The 10,995-nt window shown below is 36.9% G+C and overlaps 1 protein-coding gene across 9 annotated transcripts in view; it reads right to left on the bottom strand.

Annotated features, from left to right (window-relative positions):
• Positions 1–2,603: 2,603 nt before the first annotated feature.
• The window catches only part of LOC121505164 (pleckstrin homology domain-containing family A member 5-like), a 296,479-nt gene continuing 288,087 nt past the window's right edge, over positions 2,604–10,995 (bottom strand). For all 9 annotated transcript variants that reach the window (XM_041780235.1, XM_041780239.1, XM_041780237.1 and 6 more), the window contains 2 exons: positions 10,800–10,969; positions 2,604–7,040 (listed from right to left, as the gene is read on the bottom strand). In XM_041780235.1, the coding sequence (XP_041636169.1) occupies positions 7,006–7,040; positions 10,800–10,969 (205 nt within the window). In that variant the 3' untranslated portion in view covers positions 2,604–7,005. The remainder of the gene's footprint in view (positions 7,041–10,799; positions 10,970–10,995) is intronic.

The following is a 10,995-nucleotide window of genomic DNA, read 5'->3' as shown; positions in this document are numbered from 1 at the left end:
TATGAGTTCGAGTAAAAATAAACCAAAAATAAAAGGAAACACAAGAAGAGAATAAGACAAAGTGTAAAATTATTTTTTCAGAATAAACCCTAATTTTCTCTTCATTAAAGACCAAAATATCTGTTGTCATAGTCTTGAATTTGCCAGTCAAGAGTGATCTATCAAGGCTAAGTGATTGGACTTTACTCTTGTATTTGATCAGTAATATGTCTACTTTCCGTTTATGTTCAGGGCCCTTAACTTTGATAGTATGTGCCGTATTATGGGCATACAATGGATCGATGAAAGACTTGGTAAAATACGGCGCCACAAGGAAGTGTTGTTTGAAGTTTTACAACGAGGAATCCATCATGCTATAAATATACGATCTCCGACTTTGTGGCCTCTCAGCTCCACGTGTTCGAACAAACAGAAAAATGATCCAACTCAAAAAGTGCTGAAAAGGCACGTTTTTATCTCAGCAAGGTGCATTTTCCTGTTCGTACCGTGGCAGTTGTGAGTCATTTTGAGCCTTCGTGGCTGTTCTGCTGCAGTTTAAATCTTAAATTAAAGCTCCGTGGGTCCTCTGAGTGAGTGAGGACCCCACGAACGTGCTCGTATCACTCACCGACTTGTTGCATTGAGACCAAGGCCTGCTGCGCTGCTGCGGAAGATGGACAAAAGAAGCATCGATCATGAATCAGTTAAACATTTGTTGAAATGCAGACTGCATCTGTTTGAACCTACAGCGATTTGCGCATGAACGAGTAGTCTTTTGGAAAACGATTAAAAATGAAAAGAAAATCCCTCCGACACTGGAATTACTCTTTTCATTGCCATTAACTCCAGCCTAGGCCCAGGGGAAGAGTTCTTGTTTAAAGCATTATTTGGAAATCAATCAACTTACTATTACAGCGCACAAAGCTGCAGGTAAATCAAACATGAAAAATAATAGTGAGTTGCATATGGCGGCCCTGAAGGTCAAATGCAAGAATGCAAAGAGGGCATAATGCAGTTTAATGTCAATTTGGGCAACTATTTTCACTTTAGTCTTCAGACTTACATGTTCTTTGGTGTTGTATATTTTAATCATTTTTAACCTTTGTAGATTTTGTCTAGCTTTAGTCAACAAAATCTCAAACATTTCAGTCGAGTTTTAGTCAATAAAAAGTCCTTGCATTTTAGTCCTTAGTTTTTAGACACATTTATTTTCTTTGAACTGATTTAATCAGCTAAATTGTTAAAACTCTCCTTAATGCATTGTAAATACTTTACTTTTAATGATTAAAATCATTAATTTTGAATGCCCAACAGTCCAGCACAAAACATTTGCCTCTTTAATGAAAACGAAACTTTTTGTCAGTTTTTTTTTATCACCAAAGATCAGCTTTTAGCTAGTGTTAGTCTAGCGGTCCTTATGGAAAAAAGGTGGGTGAAACAAAATAACAGAAAGAAATCAAAAGCTCTCTGAGCCTTGTGTTATCACACACTTAACTTTTACCGTTCCCTTTTACTTACCGTCAGATCCAGAACAAGTTTCTTTTTCTCTGGTTACATTTTTAATCATAATCCTTGATCTAAGTTTTGTATTTTCTTCCAAAATAAAAGCATGAAAGGAGGTCTGTATAGGTCAGGAGTTTAATTACTCTTAGTTTAGGACAGTACAAAAATACAGAATGAAACACCAACAGTTTTAAATGCAAAACAGTGGCATTTTCAACTGTAACAAAAAGGGTGATTAACCATAGAAATTCTAAGATTAGTCACAATTAAAATTTTTAATTTACACCCTGGGTGTGATTTGGTACATTTGACCTATGGTTTAAAAACTTCTTTGAGTATTCTGACATATTGAAAAACGCTAGTCCATTTAGCTTTTAAAAATGGCGTCAGAGGAAAGCAGAAGTCAACAGTTGCTAAAACGCCACTTTAGCTTTATGCTATAAAGGAGGAGGCTGGGGTGGAGGTGGTTAAGCTTTGCCAGCAGCAGCATTAAAGAGGTATGTCATTTTTAAATGGACTGCTGTGTTGAGAGAAAGAGATGTGATTGGCTTGTGGGAGCTAGAGGGGATAATAACCATCAGCTGGCCATCAGCTGATAATGGCTGGATGTATGACTACTGTGTCCTGCATGAACTAACGCTACGCTTCATTTGTATATGAGGGGAAAATACATAAAAAAATAACAGTGACCCTACAGCTGAGGCCTTTTAAACATTGTGAGTGAAACAAAATGCTGCTAGTCCTCCACTTAGCATCAAATGTAACTCTGCAAGCCTTGGCCCCTATTATTCCTGCACGTCCCAGAGCAGGGAGTTTCATTGTTTTCCCTCAGAACTAAATGTAGTCCCCAGTTCCTGTAGTAGAAAAGTACAGAGCTCCTCAAAAAGTCGCAATAGTTCCTTGTGGGAAGTTCCTCCTGTCAAATAGGGGTTTGTGCTGACTTTTGCCTTTTTCAGCCAAACAAAACAAGCAGGACTGAGCACGATTAAAGACAAAGTAAAAATCAGTGCTGTAGATTTGAAAATCAGAAACTAATTTCACAAACAGACAATGTCAAATAAAGAAAGCAGCAACAAGCCTGTTTTTAAGAACATCAACATTTATTTCACATGATATAAAACAGATGGGGTATGAACTTTTTGCATATTGACCCTAATAATATTAATAATAACCTCTTATAGTTATAATATTCGCTCTTCTTTTCAGTGTGTACATAAATTATGTTTTCTCCTCTTAACTTTTTTTCTTTATTTTTTACAGTTTATACATCTCTTTTAAATTTCTTTTTATGTCCTGGAGCTCCAAAGTCCGACTTATTGCTTCGTACGTGTGCTATTCTCTGATTCTTCACCACATAGGACAGAAAATAATGTCTAATCCGTGTCACGTCCTCGGCTTTTTTCCCGTCTATCTCCTACGCCGTGTAAACCAAACAGAGAAAAAAACAAAAAGAGACAAACATTCACATACCGAGTGTCTGCTCAACATAAATACTCACAACCTCTGCAGAATACTGTCTGTCCAAAACAAAGAGAAAAACAGCAGCATGAAGTGGCACCTTGTTGAAGTAAAAATATGCTTTATGTTCATATATATACTTTTTATATATTTATAAATCCATGAAGGATCATCTGTAATGTGGCAGGTGCAAAAAGAAGAGGAAACAGAGCGATAAGGGAGCCTCCGCTCTCAAACCAATCAAACTCAGAGCACGTTCAAAAACAACCAAGAGCATTGGCGGTCACTTTGGGGTTAAAGTAAAGCACTGCATGTGTGTCGAGATTTGGTGCTTAGCCCATCACTCCTATATACAGCTGTACACTCGCCTCCAGCAGCCCGGTCACAGCTAATATCCCTCTTCCACCTCAGAAGAATACTCTAAGAATAAGATGATTTAATACTTATAAAAAGTTCTGTATATTAATGTGAGCGTGTATGTTTTCAGAAACACATTTCTATGGAGCTCCATCATCCACGAAACAACAGCAGCATTGTGAAATGGTTTGTTTCTAAATAAGATTGATATAAAACTTTAACTCTAACCAAGTCCATGAGGAGAAACTTTCAGTGTCCTTCAGATTTAAGAATTAAACAATTTAAAACTGCAACGGCAACAACTAAAAGCAAGTATAAGTGCATGAAGGCCTTTTAAAAAAAAAACAAGCCTGAGATTTTGGAAATAAAGCTGCAAAATTACAAAAATTAAGCCAGTGTTAACAGGAGAAAAGCAGAAGAAAGTCTTATTTTGGGTATAAAGTCCAAATATTTAAAGAATAAAGTCATAGTGTTGCAAGGATAAACATGGGAGAAAATTTGGATTTAATTTTTTAAAATAAAGTCAACATTTTTCAAATAGAGCCATATTATTTTCAAGAATGTCATCATTGTAATATCTCAAGATTAATATTGTCATTATTTTAAAAAAATAGAGTTGTAATGTTGCAGAAATAAAGAAGTTTTTATATTTTAGAACAGAGCCTCAATATATGTTAAGGATAAAGTCAATGTAATATTTAACTGATGGGTATAGATGTAATATTTAAAGAATTAATTCTTCAGAATACTTCAAAAATAAATGCATAGTGTTTCAATAATAGAGTCATAAAAATTCAAGAATAAAGTTGATATGATATTTCCAGAATACATTAATCATATTTTAAGTATAAAGTTATTATTTTAAGAATAAAGTCCTAATATTTCAAGGATAGAGTCATAATATTTTAAGCAAATTTCCATAACTTTTAGAGAATAAAGTCATAGTGTTACAAGGATAAAGAAAATTGAGCTTTTTTTTTAAAGTCATCAGATTTCAAAAATAAAATATCTTTTTAAATATTAAGTCTTATTAAACCAAGGACAGATGTTCTTTATCCAGTATAAAGCCATACACTTTCAAGGATGAAGTCATTATTATACTTCAAGAACAAAGACATTATATTTCAAGGATAAGCTCCTTATATTTCAGGGATACATTTATATTATTATTTCAAAATAAAGTAATAAAATCCATATTAATAAAATCTGTATTAATCGAGAATAAAGGCGGATTATTTCAGTTATTAAGTTGGGACATTTTAAGGATAGAGTTGGTTTATTTCAAGTATAAAATTGTACGATTTTTAAAATTGATATCAAAACATATCAAGAATGAGGCCAATGACATACTGGACAACTTTGAGCTTAATTTTAGGCCAGCATTCACCCTTCCAAAGATTCCGATTAAGCAGGTGTGCGGTCTCAAAATCTGGCTGAACCGTAAAGTGTTGTTTGAGGATTTAAGGCTGAAAAAATATTTGAAACTGTCCTAATATCTGTGGTTTCCCATACTTTAAAATTTGGTTAAAATTAGACAATTTTCTTGCTAAACTGATCTTAATATTTAAAGAACAGAGTAAGAAAATTTCAAGAATAACCCGGTCATAATATTAGAAGAAAGTTGTAATTGTTCAAGTTCTCTATTGGAGTGTACTAATAAAGTGATGCCCATAAGTGATGCAAACATAATCAATTTAACCCTGACTCCTTTGAATTTCCTTTTTTGTTGGCTCAGAGATGAGAATATGGGAGTATCACGCAGGAGGGTTTTCTTGATCTTCCTTCTTTTCTCTCATTCACACAGTTTATTAGCTCTGCAAAGTGGAGATAGTTGTGCACTGTTAAAATTCATATTCATGACTGAAATATTAAGCTTTGTCCTGTGTCACTGTGTAGGCAAAACTACACAGCTCCTTAAAAACAAAGGCTCGTCAATACAAAGCACCAACTGCCATTTCTCCACCTTCAAAATAAAAGCACGAGCGTTCATACCATTAACGAAGGAATACTGAACTTCACAGAGCAGAGACGTAGATATTTCACAAATGCAAACACTCATGTGCTGTTAGGACACCTATTAGGCTTCAACAGTTCTCATAAAATAATGTTTTGTTTATTATTAATCATATTATATAAATCAATTAATCAATTTTTATATAATTCTATTATTAATGGGCATCAAAGCTAAGATAAAGATTGTAAAATTCCAGATGTTAGCTAACTGAGCCAACGCTCATCTCTAACTCGAGCCTTAAGTTTGATTTTAAACTCTGCTTGACTACAAAATCTTAAAATAGATTCTCTAGTTGAAATCTGTATAAATGCTCATCACGACCAATAAAACGAGACGGGTCTGGCTGCAGACCGTACATTTCTGACGGCCACTCTCACGGACCATCAAAGGTGCCTTATCTCTCTGAAATAGTACAACATATTTCCAGTTTTAGATTATTTTTAAATTCAGCTGTATTCGAGAACAAAGTCTGGCAGTTGCATTCATGAAATAACCGCATAACAAGGTTACAAGCTAACATTTAACAAGTAAAGCAGAGAAAGTGTCACAGTTCTAATCTGAGATTAAATTATTCAAAAAAGTTTTAGAAGTATTAACATGAAGGGTGGCTTGTTTCAGCTTTGATAGCTTTTGCGATGGCTAGCATAGCTACGCTAGCTATGATTACGGTTAAGCCAATGTGGCTAAATAAGCTTTAGCAGCTTGAGCTTAGCAAATACTGCCAAAGCTAATGTAACTATGTAGATATCTTACCTACTCAGCTTACATACAGTAGCTGCTTTGTGAGCTTAGCTTAAAATAAATTAGCTACATTCGCTCTTTTATCTATAGTTAAGTTAGCTTTAGCAACATGAGCTTTAGCAAATATAGCTAAAGCTAGCTTAGCTACACAGATAATGTACCTACACAGCTTACATAACTGCTTTGTGAGTTTAGCTTTAGCTACGCTGGCTACATAGCTATGTTATGCCTCTGTTATCTATAGCTAAGTTAGCTTTTGTGACTAGAGCTTCAGTAATGTGAGCTAAAGCAAACATAGCTAAAGATTCCTAGCTTTGCAGCTAATGTACCTATGTAGCTAATGTAGCTGCCTTGTTAGCTCAGCTTAAGGTCCATTAGCTACCAAGCTTTGTTATCTGCGCAGCTTACGCAGCTAACAGCGCTATGTGAGCTAAGCTTGCTATGACGAGAGTAGCCTTTAGAAATAAACAGTCTGCAGCCATACTGTATTGATACAAACTCCTAAAATAACCATGTGCCTGAATGTAGGAGCGTCTTTTACATAACAGTGAAAAAGTTAATTAATTTTATCTGTTTTGTATTTTAGCCAAAAGAGACACATTTCACAACAAAACCATTTCACAATGCAGCTTCTACATGCAGAAATGTTTTGTGACCAACAGGACTCCATAGAATTGTTTAGTTTCATACAGAATGGACAGATCTAACAGGAGCTAAAGGTGCAGTACGTCAGCCTCTCTCTCTCTTCGTCAGGGTGTGATGGCGACATCTCAGTGATCAGTCCGCTCTCAGGCTGGTCATCCTCTCGGTCTCAGTCTCCTTGTGGGCATGTTAACAGTAGTATCAAAGTAGTTCTGTTGTAAACGCAAGAAGCCATGGAGCATGCTCGGTGCAGGCTGGCTACATTTGGGCTTTTACGGGGGCGCCGGCATGGACGTCGAGGCCGGTGTCGCTCACGTGTCGCTGCTCACTAAGGTGAATGTCTGCGCTGTAGGGAGGAGAAGATGAAGAGGATTTAGAAGACATGTATGCAAGTTTCACCCATGAACTTTTATTTTATCGTTCCAGACACCACTGATGACAAGTCCTACAGGTGAAACAATTTGAGGTAAAAGTACGAACAGGATTAATATTGATGCATCTGCAATAAGGATCCACTACAATTTTAACAGATCATGCACATTTGATGATAAAATCAGACCTCACTGACAATTTTCCTGCAGGTGCAGAGCTTCTTCTCTACTCAGTATTTATGCTCACATTGAAAATTTAAAAAGAGCCGCCCTGGTTTTTTCTCTAAATAATTTAACAGCAAAATAAAACAACTTCAAAGCCTGCTGGGTCGAATCTTCTCAGCCTGAGAGAAGCTACAGTTGCCTAGTGCAAAAACAGCCTGATGCAACAAGAATGGATTAAAAAAGGATATAAACATGAAAATATGATGTGTATCTGTGAGTTTATGAATCAAAGAAGCTGTAAAGCTTGCTAAAATCAAACAATAATCAAGAGCCAACTCTCTCTAACTCCAAGTTTATCAAAGCTGCAATTCACCACTAGATGGTGGTGTCTGTTAGGCATACAGAAAAAGCATGGTTTGATTTGCAGGTCTGCAAGAACATGCCATCATACTCGAGTGCAAAAGTGTGCTATTCTGTTTTTCAGATCAAAATCTTCATAGATACCCGAGGAGATAAGGCGTGCAGAATCAGTCACTTCTTATCGTCAAGCTTCTTTTAAAATTTTGAGCCTAATTCACTTCCTTTTACTCTTTCATTTGCCTTAAAGCTCTGTTAACACCAATTTATTTCATTGCAGTTTTGTCTGGTTTTATTTGCATTTTTGCTCGTATCACTGTCTTCATTTCCATCTTTATACTTCTGCTATTGCAGTTTTTCATTTTACAGCTTATTACTTGTTGACATTTTTGTTTCTGGTTATTTTTCTTCACTTTTTTTTTTGATATTTTAAGTGTCTTTTTGTCTATTTTGCTAATCTCTTTTTAGCTCTCCGTATTGTTTGTATTTTTCTGTGTTTCTCTTATTTGCTCACATCTTCTGAAATCTTTGGTCCTCTTGGTCTTCCATGTTGCCATAAAATCTCCATTTGGTCGACGTCTGGGCTTTGATTTTGTTGTCTTGAACCCATTTCTGTGTAGCTTTCATTGTGTGCTTCAGGTCATAGTCACACTGGAAAATAAATCGTCTCCCATGCTGTAGTTCTCTTGCAGGCTGAATAAGATTGTTCTGTATGTTGCCGTATTAATCTTTGTCTCTACTAGCCTTCTAGAACCAGCTGCAGAGAAGCATCCTCACAGCATGATGCTGCCACCACTGTGCACTGTGGCCAAAAAGCACCATTTTGGTCTCATCAGACCAAAGAACTTTCTTCTACCTGACCATGGGGTGTCCCACATGCTTTTTTGGCAAACTCTAGTCGAGATTCAATGACCTTTCTTCTCTCTCATGTCTTTGACAATGGCAACAGTTGTTCACTGGAGAGCTTATAACTCCTTCAGAGTAGTCATAAGAGTCTTGGTGGACTCTCACACTAGTCTTCTTCTTGTATGGTCACTCAGTTTGTGAGGATGGCCTGATCTAAGCAGATTTACACATGTGCCAAATTCCATCCATTTCTTGATGATGGATTTAACTGAACTCCAGGGGATGTTCAGTGCTTTGGAATTTGTTTCTGTACCCATCCCTGACATGTACTTTTCAGTAACCTTTGAGTTGCTTGAGGTATTCTGTTTTAATCTATGGTGTAATGGTAGCCAGGAATACTGATTAACCAGTGACTGGACCTTCCAGACACAAGTGTATTAATGTAGTTTTCAGGTCTGTCCAATCAGGCCATTCCTTTGACCTATAGCTAAAAAAATGTCTTGAAGGATGTTTTAAAACCTTGCACACATTTCCATCCAACTTCAGGACAAACTTTGGAGGAACAATGTCAGCATCAGAAACCACCCTAGCCCTTCTTCTTTAGCTCTGCAGAGGCACCAGGTGGTACTTCTGGATATCAATGGAATCCAGTGGCTTTGGAGACAAATTAAACAGCTCTTTCTTTTGAACAAAAAACACTCCTGTTTTGGAAATAAAGGTCCATGTCTGTAGGGATCCTTTCTGAGGTGTCATGAGGCTCTTAAAATAACCGTCTGAGCCTGTTGATAGGATGTGTAGTTAGTTATTTAGACTCCAAACTAAGCAATAAAATAGATCCCCAGGTTAAAAATACCACAGTGATGATTTAACTCGACATCTTCAGAAACAAAGAGTGAGATGGGTTCAAACAGGCTCCAAATGTTTCTTCTGACAGTCTGATTTGTCTTTAATAAACTTCAAACACATCTGTGAGGTTAAACTTCAGCCTCCGGAGTGTGTTTATATGTATGAGAGAGATTGAGGTGAATTCTTCCTGCAGGCGAGCAGCAGGGATTTACCCTCACAAATGTCACTCAAGCTTTTATTATGTTTTTAAAGGGAGGAGAGCAGACAGGCGATAACACAGCATTCATGATTCTAGCAACAATTACGAGATATTTAAGAGTCAGATGTTTGTTTATGCACTATTTATACAATTTGGAAGTTAGATATTCATTTTTTTTTTCATTTTTGTGACTGTTTATTTCCGGATAAAGTTTGCTACCCAGAGAACTCCGAAAGGAAACAGGATACTGTGGCATGTATGCCATGCATGCCTAATCCTGTTTGCTGACAGCAACAGACTACCTGCACAGGTGCGACCTTGAATTTACTTTTTATCTTTCTTAACATACTGAATTTTTTTGGATGTGTGGGTCATTGCCATATTGGAAAAAAATCTCCCAAGGCGTAGTTTGCTTGCAGACTGAATAAGATTGTTCTACATGATTTTCCTATATTTTGCGGCATTCATTTTACCCTCTACCTTTATAAGCATTCCAGGACCGGATGCTGCCAACACCGTGCTTCACAGTTAAGTTGAGTGTTTGTGGTGAGGTGAAGTGTTTGGTGTCGGCCAAACATCGCCATTTTGGTCGCGTAAAAAAAACCATTCCTTTCTTCCGCTTGGCCATAGAGTTCTCCTTTTGGTGAACTCTAGTGGAGATTTAATACGCCTTTTCTCCAGTGGCTTTCTCTTTGCCTCTCTCCCATAAGGCTTTGGTGAAGAAGCCCTGGCAACAGCAGCTGTATGTAGAGTCTCTCCCATCTCTGAATGGGAAGCTGAAGATTGTAACTCCTTCAGAGTAGTCATAGGAGTCTTGGTGTCTTCATCTTGCACGGTCTCTCAGTTTGTGAGGACAGTTTGATCTAGGCAGATTTACATGTGTTGTGACCCTTCCATTTCTTGATGATGGATTCAAGTGAACTCTGTGGGATGTTCACTGCCTTGGAATATTTTTGTATCCACTCCCTGACTTATATTTTTCAATAACCTTTTCCCTGAGTTGCTCGGAGTGTTCTTTTGACTTAGTGGTGTAATGGTAGCCAAATTTCATTAATTGTGAGACTACTGGCACCAACTGGCTGAACCTTTGTTGAATTAGGTCAGTCAGTTTAAAGGGGATGAATAATTATGCAGTCACTAATTTTATATTACAAATTTTGATTTAATTGCCATTTTTTTGGAGAAATCTGTTTTCACTTTGGCATTAAAGAGTTTGTTTGGTATTTAAAAAAAGCTAAATTACACTGACTATGACTGATTTATAAAATCAATAAAATGGTTAAAAAAAAAAAAATCTAAGGCACTGTAAATTTTCCCCTACCAGGCAGCATGTTGTTGTTGTTGTTGTTGAGTTTCTTGTCGTCTGCCGTCAGCTGATTGTTGGAGTCCAGACTCTTCTCCAGTTTTTCCTCGCTGATGTTTTGCGGCGTCACCTCCGGCTCCTCCTCTCGTGGCTCCGGGCTCGGCGTCTCCGGCTCCGGAGTCTGAAAGCTATAGTCAGAAAAAGAATAAAGACA

The sequence above is a fragment of the Cheilinus undulatus genome, linkage group 23 (genome assembly GCF_018320785.1).
Source record: "Cheilinus undulatus linkage group 23, ASM1832078v1, whole genome shotgun sequence".
Lineage (NCBI taxonomy): Eukaryota > Metazoa > Chordata > Actinopteri > Labriformes > Labridae > Cheilinus > Cheilinus undulatus.
This window is presented reverse-complemented; position numbering and strand designations above follow the sequence as displayed.